Below are 15,712 nucleotides of genomic sequence, written 5' to 3' on the forward strand. Positions count from 1 at the left end.
CGAAGTCCCTGTCATTTTCTCAAAATTCTCAGAGATAAGCCATTGTAAGTTACAAACGATCCGTTCCGTAGTAAAGAAGTTTGCGTACAATAAAAAAACAGTCGATTTTCATTGGTCTTCCCGAATGACGTGTTTAAGCGCTTTGGTTGCACGAATAAGCGCTCTTATTCGTTGGTGGTTGCACTGGGGCCTGTTTGGTAAAGTGTCAGTTGAGCAGTATCCATGGAACAATGAAAATACAACTGACAGTTTTCTATGATGAAGGGTTCATTTGTAAACTTTCCACCGATTATTATAACCACTCAGCAATGGTGAAACGGGGCAGAGAAGAGGGTTTAAATGTCAGCAAAGCTAGTACGAATCTCATTATGCCAACAAGCTCCTCCAGTACATGGTCACCTGAACTTGTGGAGAGAACACGGCTCCAACCCACTCGGACCCCTAACACAGTACGCGCCATTAGGAAAGTAAGGACACAAGACAATTTCCTAACTCATAGAAATTTGGCCATACGACATGGTAATCTCAAACGGCACAGTTTCGAACATTATCCAGAAGAGCCTCACATTGGAAGCGCGCCATGAAACACGAGGACATCACCTTACAGAGCGCCATATCCAGGAGAGGTTTATCCACGCCGTAAATTGAATGAAATATATCTCGCAGGGGACGAGTGGAAATGGATGTGTACCCTGTATGAGGGTTAACTCTACCTAGATGACACCAACAGAGTTCGATCTATTTTCCGTCAAACAGGCCACAAGAGCCGCTCTGACTTTGTGCAGGGATGCAAGGAAATGTTTTCCAAATGATTTCTAGTGATAGCGGAATATTAGAGTCGGGGAACTCTGACGATTGTGGAGTGTCTTCCAGCACTGAAGTAAATGCAACTTACTTCAGGAGAACGTCATGGTAAGGCAAAAGAGACAAGAATTCAAGCGATCCCACACCTTCTATGAATTTTAGACTCGTCAAACAGACACTTGCTCGACGCCATCCTTGTACTTTCAGGGTCTTCGGAAAGGTGCCTAAGCGGTATATCGAGAGATTTCCTTTCTCATTCTACACAGGAGTTCGCTACAGTGGAAACGAGCCGTCACATTGAACATAATCGAAGGTGAAGAAAGGGAATTTAGGCAGGTAATTGGTTCAAAGTCGACTTTTTTTTTTTTTTTTTTGAACCATATGTAACCTTTTGTAAGAACAATAAATTTCTATGTCGGTGTTATTTTCGACTTTAATCAAAAATTTACTGACGTGTAATAAAAATATGTTTGCCTTCGAAAGATGATAATTCTTTTCAGTAGTACATTCGACAGAGTTTACTGTTGTCACGTAAAAAAACAAATTTAAAAAAAAAAATAAAAATAAAAATACATGATTGCTTTCTCGTCGGAATAATATCAGGTTCTCTGAAAGGTATTGAGCCGTTTGCGTAAGAGATAGCGTTAGTTTCTCAAATCTCAGATATATGAGTCGCAGCGGATCAGGCCTAACGTCATTTGACAACTGATAGTTGAAGATAGAAAATGTACAAAAAGTGTTGGAATTTTTATAATGAGACGTAAGGCATTAAATTATGAAAATGATCGAACTTTCCACAAAACTATGCTGCTTTTGACAATTCGATAAACGCACAAATGCTGAAGAAATTTGTGCTGTTTATGGGCAAGGTATGTTATCAAAAACAGCATTCAAAAGATGATTTTGTCGCTTTGGTTCTAGAAATTTCGATGTCCGAGATGCTTCTCCCAGTGGGCGACCAATGACTGCAGAAACGGATGATATACTGGTAAAAGACGAGCAAGATCAATATGTAAGGAATCTTGATATCGCCAATGACCTAAACACTCATCACCAAGCAGTGTTAAAACAATTGTAGAGCGGTGGGTGTAAAGTGGAAGCTCGACATTGGATGCCACATGAGCTAACTCAGAAACATTTAGTTAATCGAATTTCCACCTGTAAATTTTTGTGAAACGTAACGAACTCGATTCACATCTAAAGCGGCTGATCACGAGTGATGAAAAATGGATAACTTTTGAAAATAATGGGTCAGAAAGGATGTGGTCGAAGCGAGAAGAAACTCCATATTGACGCCCAAGAAGTTTGTGCTGTGCGTTTGGTTGAATTCGAAGGGCAGCGTACATCACAATCTACTACCGCTGGAGAGAACGATATACTCAGGCCTATACTGTCGACAATTAGTGTGAGTACCAGAGTTTGTAAAAACCCGGGTATTTTTGAAAAACCCAACCCACCTGGGCCCGTATGGATTTTTTGGGGTTTAATTGAGTTTTTTCCAAATATTTTAATGTCTTTGGAGTAAAAAGTGTTAAAATGTGATTTATATTTCAAGATTGTCATTGTCGCAACTTGCAACAGTTTTCTGTTCACTACTGTTTTGAAAAAAAAAATGGCCGTCATTTTGAAAATTTACATTGGATCGGCGAGAAAATCTATACAGCAAATTTAGAATGTCTCTTGCTTCTACCCTCATAATTTCAACTTAAAAGTCCGAAAATTGCACCCTACAGCGTGGATACCCGCTACTTGAATAGTGGCCGCCATTTTGAAATTTTACGTTGGATCGCCGCTAAAATATATATATATATAGCTAGCTCATTTAGAATATCTCGTGCTTCTACTCTGAAAATTTCTATTTAAAAGACCGAAAATTGCATTTTGTAGCGTGGATACCCGCTATTTTTTTTAAAGCTGCCATTTTGAAATTTTACGTTGGTATGCCGCCAAAATCTATATAGGAAATTTAGTGTGTCTCGTGCTTGTACCCTGATAATTTAAACTTAAAATATCGAAAGTTGTACCCTGTAATGTGTATGTGGTACAGGGACAAACGAACAAATGTAGATCGAGTCATCTCAGGAGCCTTAGTAAAGTTCGCCAAATATGAATACCAAATATATTAATTTAAAACAAAGATATAATTCATGTATTATAAAATAAATGTTTCAAAATGTCTTATATGGCAAATATGTTCCAGCGTAAAATAAATGGTTTTATTGTTGAAGTTACTTCCGATACTTTGCACGTTCAATTACGGGAATTTCCCTAGCACTAGCAAGACGGTTCTTTCGCGAAAATGAATTTAAAACAATTAACAAAGAGATAATTCATATTTTATAAAGTAAGTGTTTCAAAATGTCGTAAATGAAATTAAATATCTTCCAGATCCGATGCTTTGTGCGTTCAATTGCGGGAATATCCCGAGCACTTCTTTCACGACGGGTTTTCCCCGAAACTCCAGCTTTCTTTACTGTACATCGACAATTCCACTAGTACGGAACTTTAAATTTACTTCAAACTCCGAGCATTAAGCTTCTTAAATTTGTCAAGAATGTTTACGCTTATAAAGTAAATGTTTCAAAATGTCGTAAATGAAATTAAATATCTTCCAGATCCGATGCTTTGTGCGTTCAATTGCGGGAATATCCCGAGCACTTCTTTCACGACGGGTTTTCCCCGAAAATCCAGCTTTCTTTACTGTACATCGACAATTCCACTAGTACGGAACTTTAAATTTACTTCAAACTCCGAGCATTAAGCTTCTTAAATTTGACAAGAATGTTTACGCTATTGCTGGTGTTGATTCTACAGAATGCTTATTTGAAGAGTAGCAATTAATGACTTAACTAAACTACTGTTGATCGAAATCCAAATGTAACTGAAGAATATTTGTGTTACCATCAAATGTATGAAATAATACTAATAATTTTACTAATGTATTTACATATTTACTGCCGATACAGGCACCTATGGCCTTAAATTCGTCAAATGTCTGAGAGATAACTTCCCCCGGCGTCACCGAGCACACTATTCACGAAAAGTATTTTCTAAAATATAAAATTGCATAATTTACTTCAAATAGGTTACAAACACAATCTATACATTAATTTGTTCTATAATTCTCTCAAGCTAAGGCATGCGCTCCGACTACGTGGGTGCTTCGGGGCTTCGGCACTCACACAAATAATCTTGTGGGTGCGGACCCGCTTTTGAACCCGTTTCTCTTGTGTTTAAGTCAGACGTGTTACCGACTGAGATAGGGGAGTTCCAACTTATTCTTATAGTACCAGTATATTTTACTTTATCACAGGACAGCCCTTTAAGACAGTGTCCATAAAAGATTTTTAACTAAAAATGAATCAATCAAATATCGAGAGTTCCCTGAAAACATATAGGCTAATACATCCTACCATTGATATGCACCCACATAAATTTTGGGAAGTCGGCGCCGTTGAGCTAAGGTAAGTTTTTTTTCTTTCTTTTTGGCTGGGCCCCTTACACAAACCCTGGTGAGTACACCTAGCAATTTACTGATCAGCAGAAAGGGTATCATATACTACATTGACAATGACAGACCACGTACGTCTTGAATAATCCGTCATAAATTGGAAGAACTTGAACTTGACTGAGAGATTTTTATGCATCCACCGTATTGCCCGGACCTGGTACAGTCAAGACTCTCAATGCTTTCTGTCTTTGCAGAACTCCCTGAATAGTGTTGGATTCGTTTCAAGAAAGATCTGTGAAAACTTCGTATCTCAATTTTTGAACCAGAAACTATAGACGCTCCATAACGGTGGGATTATAGTGCTACCGGAAATACGGCAGAAGATCGTCGAACAAAATGGTGCATATGTGGTTTCATAATGATATTTTTAAATCACAATAAATGTATTCTCAATTTTGACCTCCAAAGGATCGATACTATTTAGGCAACCTGATAGTAATGATTTCTTTATTTTCTTGGACTTTTCATAAGAGGTTCGGCCAAAGTTTATCAGGACGCCACTTATTACATGGAACAAGGAAAGAGGTCCTGACGTCAGAGGGATTAACTCTTTTCATCGATTACATTCCAAGTATTACACGAGAGAAGAACTGTCACGTGGCAGATATCGAAAAATACTTTGATGTAACGTAATTCCCTCGTGCTGTGTGGAGTTCCGTGTAACATAGTGTAATCAAATTGTGTGACATACAAAGAAAAGTTCGTACATATTTAGATATCATGAAGTTAGGATTCCAAAAGTGAGGTAATTCGTTTCCATGCTGTGTCATCAGGTGACATATGACAAATGATAAAATGCTTTTTCCATATTAACAACAATTCAAGAAGAAGATGAACGAATTTAAACTGTAAGAAACAAGAATACTATATTCCATTTCGTTTTGTTTAACATATCTATAATAGAGAAATGCTGTTATCGGGTAACGATGTAGGCAATATCCTTTTTCTTTTTGAACTTTGGATGTCACATTGAAGACAGATAGACAATAAGATAAGAAGGTCAACAAATAGACAATTAGATTTCCTTTTTCCTGTTATTACAGCGCCTTTGCTGAAATATTTAGATTTCTGACTTAATAGCCATCTAATCACCCACTCAGAATTAGAGAGCAACCACTAAACATGTAGTTTTTTTTTCTTTTTTTTTCATGTTGTACTCGGCGAATAAATATTAAGGAATTATATACCTGTAAAGTCGCAATCACACTTAATTGTTTGCATACTTCCACAAAACATACAAACACCAAATTTTGCATACATGTTTATCATGTGATATGAATAACGGGAAAATTCTGATATCTTGAAAAAGGCAACATTTTCCATGTAAATCAAGGGTCGAAATTTTTCGTCGTTTCGGAATGCTGCTTTTTATGTTAGTTGCACTATCATAGAAATGTCATATTTTGTCAGGCAGTGAAGCTAGGAACATAGTTTGTGCTAGAAAAAAGAGCATTAAAATTCGTTTTCGTTCGGCGGCGCAAATCAAGAAAATGTGAAATTTGTAATGGCTGTTGCTAGAACGTCGAGATTTCGAGCTGGTGTTTAATCTGATGCGTAATTTCCGAACGCGTGCTTAAACTTGAAAAAATACTCATCTTCGTGGTTAGAAAGTGCTAGGAATGTTTTAAGGCGGCGTCTAATTCTGGACAACTTGTAGATATGGTGGAAACAAGAAATTGCGTTAGAATGTGTAGATTGCAGCGTAAGTAAGGGGAAAAATCGGACATGTTGAAAAAGTTATCATCTTCGATTCAATATGGCGGCTCAAAAATTTGTAAACATGAAAATTGTAAGTTGTGCTCAGGGTAGGTAAGTCAGGTTTTGGTATATTATTAACGATGAAGTGTAGTTTAAATAAAGAAACAAATCGTTGAAGAAGTCGCAATCTTGAATGCAAAGTTGCCATGTTGTTGACTTAACTTGATCTGCCTTGTTATGTGTTATGTTAAGGGTAATAGAACAAATATAAATTAACGTAGTAATTTGGCTCAGGTATCGCGTCTGCTTTCTAAGTAGCAGATCTGGGTTCGATTCCCAGCGTAATCTTGTGTTGACTTGAGTTTTTTTTACTTATCACCATTGCTTTGTATTAGCAAAGTAGTTTCTGTTTGTATTCCGCGAACAAAATATTTTCGTAATTACATACGTAGAGCGAAAGGATATATTTATACGGCAACTGTGGAGATGGTCTGGAGAGGGGTACTATGTTCGTGTGAAGCTTCGGGACGACACAAAAGTTTTTAAATACAAACATATGTAGCTTTGGAGATGGGGCATCACCAGTGTTTCTTTCAGAAACAATATTCCGGGGGCACTGCTAATAATATTCTATTTATTATGGTATTGTAGACGTATTATTTTGGTCTTCCCCGGGGGCACTCACAGAGCTTGGAGTGCAGTGCCCCCCAAAAATATACAGGTCTGGAAGAAACACTGGGCATCACTTCCGCAATATAGTGTCCAGACTGGACAACAATACAGTTTGTCTCGCGACAGCAGTGTGTGCCTCAAACCGGAAACGATGCGAGAATTCGGAAAAAAGTCCCCCCTTTATGCCCCTTGTGGATTTTCGTTAAAATACATGCGTATACCAATTTTGAAGTGTATAGCACAACTGTAGGCTCCAAACCGAAAGTACGTGAATATGTGAACACGGTTTGGAAAATAGTCATAATAGATGCCGAAAAATATGTGAATATGTTTGTTTGTTTGTAGCTTTCTTACTGTTTCCAAGAGTGTATGTCTGTTGGATATCATAGTGTTTCAATCAGAGTTTTTTTTTGTATCGTTTTGTTTCCTTAGGTTAAATATGTGAGTACTTCAGTTTAATTATTCTTTCTATTTTGAAATGAAAGATTATTTATATATATAAATTGGGGTAGTACATGATGTTTCAATACGGTTTGCTCTGATAGGTGAAATTTTATTTGTGAGATGGGTTTGACTATTCGTATTTGTTTTCAAACGAAGTATTTAATTGCGAGGAATAGTGGAATTCTAGGTTTTCTTTTACTATTTGTTAATGAGTAAAATGTCTAATTTTAGGGGATTATTATTGTTATATATCTGTAATGTCTGAACATAGTTAATTGTTCTCATACTTCCCGAAAACATAAAAACAGAACATTTCGCAACATGTTCAGCATGTCGTGTGAGAAACGGGTCAATTCGGATATCGTGAGAAGGGCGCAATTTTCGTTGCAAATGAAGTGTGGAAATTGTTCATAGTTTCCAAACGGTTGTTTTTATGGTAGTTCGCATGCTTGTAAATGGACTGTGCGTTATGTACCACGTGGAAGAAAGAGAATGGTCATTATTGGACGTAGTAGTATGAGCAAGAAATAAGACATCTGCTTACTACTAGGAGTTCCGGTTTCGATCTCGGAAAAAAATTGTTTTTCTCTCGTATTTTTACGTATCATGATTGTTTTGTATTAGGAAAGAAATTTTTGTTTGTATTGCGCGAGCGAAGTATTTTCGTTATTTCATGATTTTATATATGCGATTATTTAAAAACAGCATCTAATTAAATATTATAAATAGGTTTAAACAATAACAACCAAGACTAAAAATATCAAACAGGGTACTTCAATAATGTATGTATAAACCAATTAAAGTTTTCCACCTACGTATTCTCTACTATCAAGGTTTCTTGAGCATGTCCTATTTCTGCGTTGCTCATTTGCGGTAAATCATTGTTAAAGGTTGTAAAGGTTTATGAATACATGGTTTACATGCAGCTGAAAATGAAATGCAAGAAATAATGCCGTTTGAATTGAAGTGTGTTTGGTGAGAACTCCCTGCAGTAAAAGGAAGTAAATTCGTCTACACTACTTCTTTTACAAGTCATCACAGTTCATGGCAAAGTCATGACCGGGGGTCTGGGGCGAGCTTTAGCGAGTTCTAGTTTAAAACGTGATAAGTGAGCCGGTGTTTTAATACTGGGAACTCTTTGGAGCTAGCAAACTCTAATGGTATATATACGTTTTCCTACACAAAACTATAGTATCACAAGCTCTCATATTAAAGCTAACAAACATTGATATCATATGTTTATTCATGGACAAAGCTATAGTTCACATGCCGCTATTGTTAAATTTAGAGCGGCAGTTTTGAGCCCATCATGCAGAAGGCAGAAGCTATCGTCAATTGGTACTTATTTTCATGATCAGGGTGTCTATTGGCCACGAAAGTCACGAAAAAGTCACGAAATCATAAAATGGTCATGAAAGTCAAGAAAAAGTCACGAAATTTAGCTTTTGGGGCACGATTCTTTTTTAATCTGTACGAATACAAGTATAGACTGGAAAAGTTTGTTGTATAAAACGTCAAAATTCACCACCAAAAATGTCTATGGTCGGTTTTAGACGCTACCAAATCGCAAGCAAAGCACGCTTCTATCGCATACATGAAAATTCTGCCTAATTCGCAAGCAGATTCGCTCTTGAGAATGTTACGAAATTTTATGGTTTGGTAAAGAAAAGGTCACGAAAAAGTCACGAAATTTAATTTTGAAATTTTAGTAGACACTCTGATGATAATGTTTGCATTAAGAAACAGCTATATCAGTTGGAGGGAAGTAATTTTCGTAGAAACTTTTGAACATAGGTGAAATTTTATTGAAGAAAACGTAGTATACTAATTGGTAATTTAAAAAGAAAAATTGAATGAACGTCTCGAGTCGTCCCTAAACAAATTAAAGAAGTTCAAATAATTGTTGCGGGAAGATATGAGAATTAAATCATTTCAGTTTCGTGAAAATCTAATTATGTAAGTTTAATATGGTATTTTACTAATGAATCGTGTCTTCAAGCTCTACATTTTTCTATTGTGTAAATATGTTTTGAATACGGTATTTTACTAATGAATAGTGTCTTCAAGCTCTACAGTTTTCTATATGTGTAAATATGTTTTGAATTAAGGTGCTACATTATTGTAGTTGATTGCAACTTAATTCCTTTAATCTTCTTTCTTTTCTCTTATAGACTGCGTGTCTGTTACTGCTCTATTTAAAAGAGAAGACTCACTTCTTTGATAAGATCAATGAAACAAGACAGGGTACTGTTGTTGATAGTATCTGTTGTCAAATTGGCAAAAAAGAGGATACAGAAATTAAAGATTTGGTGAAGGAAGTGAATAAGAATCCTCAAAATGAAGTTGCCAGTGACTTGGTTCATAAGCATGAAGTAGAGAAAGATAAATCTTTTATTAATTTGACCACTGAAGTTGAAAATGTCGTGCATGCAGATGAAACGGAAGTAAAAAAAGAAAGAAAGAACTCAACGTGTGAAAATGAGACAACAGAAAATTATAGAAGTAATTCTGTGCTGTCGGATAAATCAACAAAACATATAAAGATATGCAGTCACGAACATGAATCCGGAACAACTGGTGATATAAGTAGTTACAGTTCCGGATCTGAATCATTGGATATTGCGTGTAGTGATGACCTTTATAAGAATACCGAGGAGGTGGACGATAGAGGGACAAATAATTCAAGCTCTCGTACAACGGAACTTAAAACTAGTGAGAACACATTGTACATAGAAGAAATTAGTTTTTTCGTTGGTGGCTTGTTGATGCGACATATTGCTCAGCTAGTGTGCAATGCTCATGCTATTACGAAATTGCAGCTTTCTTCATCAAATGAGAGATGTAAGGAACAGCAAGAAATATTAATTGAAGCTCAGGTCCGAATTGCTACTGCAATTTATCCTTCTGCTAGCATGATGAACCACTCTTGTGATTCTAATATTATTAACAGGTAACATTCTTTTAACGCTGTTTATAGGTTAGCAGAATAATACTAATTTTTTCTTATTTTAGTGTACTATTTTTGATTATATCTATACAGGGGTAAGTAGCTCTGTGTAACAGGGTATCACCGCCTTCTGCAATACTTAATAAATGTTTTACACACCCACTCACCCACCCACCCACACACACACATATATATATATATATATATATATATATTGTAGTTATTTGGAGAATTAACCATATGATTTAAGGACGTTAACGCATGATGGTCGCAGATACAAAACTCCCGAGTGGATTTTATTCTACATAAAGGCAAACTATTTTAGAATGATTATATCTATCTACGCTACTCTCGGCCTATCTCTTGGTAAGTAAAGGGTTTTTCTCAAAGATTTTAAAACTAAAATTCGACATATCCTTTTCATATGAGTAACGGCAATATTAGACATTTCACTTCAGAAACTGTATTATATTTAGCACTACGGGAAATAACTTGGAATTAGTTTATAAATAAAGTGCCCAAAGAAGTTTATTAAATACAAATTACGAAATAACAAATAGTTTTAAATTGGCAAATTTCCTGCATTGGTCAACATTCGTTAGCGCAGATTATTATTAGAAATTAGCATGACGCACAGACTAAGACACTATTATTTACAGAATTAAGATTGTAATCTGAAACACGCTTGTATTTCTACTCCAAACATCATTTTCAGAATGTTTAGAGATTACTTTTAATTTTATTCAACTCAAATTATAGTTTTTTTTTAATAAAATTAATTTTAAAGTTACCACTGTTAATAGCAGTAATAAATATAATAATAATAATAATAATAATAATAATAATAATAATAATAATAATAATAATAATAATAATAGTGGTAGCGATAACAGTAACTTACTAATAATGTTGTGTATTATAAAAGCGAAAATTATATACGTATAATAACCCCTGGCGTAATAACCCTTTGTGGACAAGAGCCACTCTAACGCAATCTGTTACTGAACGACGTTCAGCCTAACGACAAACATGTCGTTAACAGGCGTTCACGACACTGATGGAAGCTAAAAATTGAAGTGCACCGCTCGGGAATCGAACCCGGGACCACTCGGACTTGAGTCCAACTTCGTAACGGCTAAACTAAGGAGGTTTCTTATACATATATAAATTTGATATATGCGTCGCCTGATCCTTTAACAATTTCCGCTAAAAAAAAAAGCAGTCATTCTTACCTTTTGAGAAAGTGAAATGAAATCTTTGAGTTTAACATCACTAGATTATACCCTTTAGGCTCAAGGAGACAGATGATTAAGGCGAGTGAATGATGATGGAAGAATTGATGAAATGAGAATATGGGAGGAAACTGAGTACCCCGAAAAAACCCGTGAACACGATGTTGTCCACCACAAACTTATTTGGCTGGAAATCGAACAGCAACCTCACGCATCAGAGGTATGCACTCTACCACTGAACCACTGTGCCCCTATTTTTTTTAACCTTTTCAGAAAACGTATCTAGCTTTATGAATATCACTTTTTTTTTCTTTCGAAGTCACCCTGAAACAGGATTCTAAAATTGATGTATATTTCCCTTGTTGTCTTTAAATGATACAAGAAAGAAAAGGGGTGATGGTGTGAACGATCTACCCGATGTAAGTTCGATTGAGAAAACGCTTTTTATCGTTTCATCAATAGACAGTATCCCTAGTAGTGTGTCCGTCAATGTATTTGTTCTACTTAACTTGCAAAACATATCCGATTTTTATTTTTTTTTTTTTCATACTCATTCATCCTGCATACGAAATATCCCTGTTATTTGGAGTTTCAATCCGTGAAGAATTACTTGGGTAAAAAAAAAATTGAAATTCATGCCATGCTGCAAGTTTACATATACACATACAATACAGTGTTGCAGTATATACTTCCCCTTCATGCAACATACCCTTAACCCGGAGTAGAGAATGAAGCTGAGAGGGCAGCTTTATGTATAATTCATTTAATCACCCTTCGTCTACATGTTCTGCGTCTGCTCTCTTAGTTGCTAATACTGCTGCTGATTCACGAGTGGTTGGTAAAGTCTTGGAAGAGGATGATTACTGGAGTCTTCCTCTGCCTGAAGTAGATGTGCACCGTTTTGTTTTGATGTATATTAGTCCAGCGTTTTTTTTTTTTTTTTTTTTTTCATATAAAAACTATAAGATCACTTCAGATACAAGGTTAAAAGAAAATGCTCCATTTTATTTGTTATTTGCTTTAGTTTTTGGAGTCTTGTTTCTTAATTCAGATTTTTATTTATTTGCTTTGTTTTGTTTTTATTCTGGGCACATTCTTCAGTACGTTGGCCCCACGCTAATATTTGAGTGATTGAGTGGCTATAGAATTGTTAGTTGAGTAACATTATTTCCTCTTGTGAACGATCCAGCGTGGTATTGCGGCGATCATTCACTGTTTTCATTTCTCAGTAATTTTAAAATACTGTGAGTAAAAACTCATTAATTATCGGTAGAGTTAGATAACCAATATCTAATACGAGATAGAAACACAGTTTAATGAGTGAAAGTTAGAATATGGAAAAGATAAGTATCGAGGATCCTGTTGTCTGATATGTTATAAATAATTGAACGGAAAAGGAAGGAGAAAGTGAAAGTAGTGTCAATTCAGCGTTTACCTGTCCGAGTAGTATTAATGATGTATTCTCTTGATTGTTTATAAAGTGATCATTACACAAGCGAACATGCGAAAACATTAGAAAATTAAAAAAGCAGCAGCTATTGGTGAAAATGACCAATGATAATCAAACGGAGATTATATTGAAATTAGATGAGATGGGAACAACAGGGATGCAAACTGGTTAATAAAGTCAGTAAAGTCAATATTTTTGACGAAGTCAGTATTTAGTCAGTACTTTTTAAATAAGTCAGTAAAGTCAGTCTTTTAGACTCTTTGGAAGATTGAACAAACATTTTCAAATTTTAAAAACAATTTAAATGTTTTATGTATGCTCCCAATGATGGAGCAAAACTGAGGGAGCATAATAGTTTATGGAGGTGCTACAGTTTAGTAATTCGTAAAATGTGTTAAAGTATGGTGTGTTTTAATTGATTTTTTTTTACAGGTGATGTAATTGAGTAAATTATAAGTGTAAATGTTTTTTCCTTTCAGGTGCTGCATTGAGTGTTAGTTTTAGAAGCTGTTAAGCATGTTTTCAACAAGTCATGTATGGTTTCTAAGCCTCTGTTAAATCATTTGGAGTGTTTGAATGTTCAAGAAGAAAAGCAAGAGCACAGCTGGAACAAAATTGTCAAAATAGGTGAAGCTTTGTCTATTCCTAACGAAGAAGACACACTTGTGGATGAATGGAGACTATTAGGGTTAGAAGATGATATCACAACTAGTGAAAAAAAGAATAGATGTTTATTGAAACCAATTTGTCCAAAAGACTAACATTTTAGGAAAGCATAAATTTCCAACGGTGTTAAAAATCGTAAAAGCAGTTCTCTCACCTTCACATAGCTCAGCGGAAGTTGAAAGAGGTTTTCAAGCTCCCTAATCATTATGACTCTTGATAGAGCTAACATGTCAGAGGATTCTCAATGCCCATTTGCACATTAAGGGAGCTCTACATGAGATATATTATGGAAAGACACATCTTGTATATATATATATATAAGGAGCTTTTAGATCTGATACATACCGCTTACAAGAGTTTTAGAGAGTTCTGTGAGCAGCAGAGGAAATTGAAGGAGCAACAACAACAAGAAAGAGAAGCAAAGAAAAAACAACGGGCAGCTGAAGAAGAATTGAAAAAGAAAAAAGAAACTTTTACTTGAGAAAGGAATAATTGAAGAAAAAGAATGTACTTTAAATCGTCTAAGGAATGAAGAAGGCAAGAGACAAACATCTGATAGGTTACTGAAGAAAGCAAATAAACGGTTGAGAGAGGCCATTAAAAACAAGGATCTTATTGGAACCGATGTAGCACAAGTAATGCTTGACAGTGCCACAAGAATGAAGAAAGAAGCTGATGAAAAGATACAAAAGGCTGATAAAATTCAGAAAAGTGTAGAAAAACGAAAGTCTTCATTAAGTACTATTTTTTTCAAGAAAAAAACCAAAATAGAGTGAAAATCATAATAAGGTTCTTAAGTTTGTATGAGTAAAAGAAGGCAAGGAAATTGGCCTGAGCAGCTGTAATTATCTTTACATCTTATGAAAATGAGTTTACTGCAATTCAGTTTTCTATGTACTTGGGTTTGCTTAGACAGTTTTAGAGTAAAGACATACCGAAGATACCTCGCGGTCGAGGTCGAGGTTTAAGTCGCGGTCGCTACCTCGATCTCTAGGTCTAGATGGATGAAGGGCGCACATAGCGAAGAGGTCGCATCCTTGATGGAAGTTCTCAGTTTGAGGAGGAAAATTACTGTGACGCGTGTGAAATTATTCCGTCAGTGCATAAAAATCACTGCGAAAACATTTTGAAATACAAAGGACCAAATAGTTTATAAATAGGAATAGACGCGAGACGAGACATAAGAAATACTGAAGTCTCGTATCTTATTTCACAAAAATATTTGAGTCTCATCTCTATCAATAAATCAAAGACACTTTTTTTTATAGTTTTCTGTGAAGAAATGCCCTCTTTCAGCACCTCAGGCGAGAAATCATTTCCCAGTAAAATAATATTGAAGGTCATCCTCAATCGTTATTGATAGTATATTTTCCTTTGTTGTTCAAGTGTAAGCCATGAGTAATATAGCTATTTATTTAGGAGTTTATTTGCAAAGAAATGAGTATTCGAAAACTTCATACAAAGCTTATGTAACTTAAACTTACTTTTGGTTAAAGTAGTGATGCAACAATAAGCTTACAATTGAAACGACTCTAAAGTTATTCCCATTTCATTTATGAACGCCTGTGAATTATTATAAACTGCGTCATGTGTACCATTCATTAAAAACAGCACTTCTATTATTAGCAGACATGCTCAATACATATTTTAATCTTCATTACCTAATGCTCCAGGCTTCGCTCTTCCTGAAACTTCCATTGATGGTATCAATTCTTCTCGTTATGTCTTTGCTGTGGTAATGTATTTTTCTGGGAGCATTTGCTTCTAAGTTTGATGTACGTAGTATTTCTTCTTATTGCTTTCCTTCTATTTTTGTTACTTCTATGATTTTGTGTGTTTTGTTCACTTTAAGGGCATCGCTTTTGATCTTAGCTTTGTTGTCTCTTTTAAATAATTAGACCCTAGTTGTTCACTTATTGTAGTTTCAGATGACGGTTCAAATGTGTTTCTTACATGTAAGATTGTTTTATTTGTTAGATTTGACAGAACTGGTACTGAGATTTAATGATGCTGGAAATTTGGATTACGCTCTGCAATAGCATATAAGTTAAACAAACTCAGTAAGTTTTGCAAGTGTGACTTAACTTCGTTTCAACCATCCAATTTATTTGATATTAAGCTCAGCTAACTGGGGAATTCACCCCCATACTCCCGCATTGTTAGTCCTATGGTCTCGTACTTTCTGGGAGAGAAATTGCTGCATTGGTACCTTATACAGATGCCATTTATACTTGTCCAGCACCCTGTGCACTGAACTCTGACTCATCCTACACTGCATTGATAACCGA

The 15,712-nt window shown here is 35.5% G+C and overlaps 1 protein-coding gene across 2 annotated transcripts in view; it reads left to right on the plus strand.

Annotated features, from left to right (window-relative positions):
* The window catches only part of LOC145662774 (protein-lysine N-methyltransferase SMYD4-like), a 283,052-nt gene that overhangs the window by 129,510 nt on the left and 137,830 nt on the right, over positions 1-15,712 (plus strand). For both annotated transcript variants that reach the window (XM_081728644.1, XM_081728645.1), the window contains one exon: positions 9,301-10,079. In XM_081728644.1, coding sequence (XP_081584770.1) covers positions 9,301-10,079 — 779 coding nt within the window. The remainder of the gene's footprint in view (positions 1-9,300; positions 10,080-15,712) is intronic.

Source organism: Thermobia domestica, chromosome 10, assembly GCF_964235325.1.
Source record: "Thermobia domestica chromosome 10, izTheDome1.hap1.1, whole genome shotgun sequence".
Taxonomy (NCBI): domain Eukaryota; kingdom Metazoa; phylum Arthropoda; class Insecta; order Zygentoma; family Lepismatidae; genus Thermobia; species Thermobia domestica.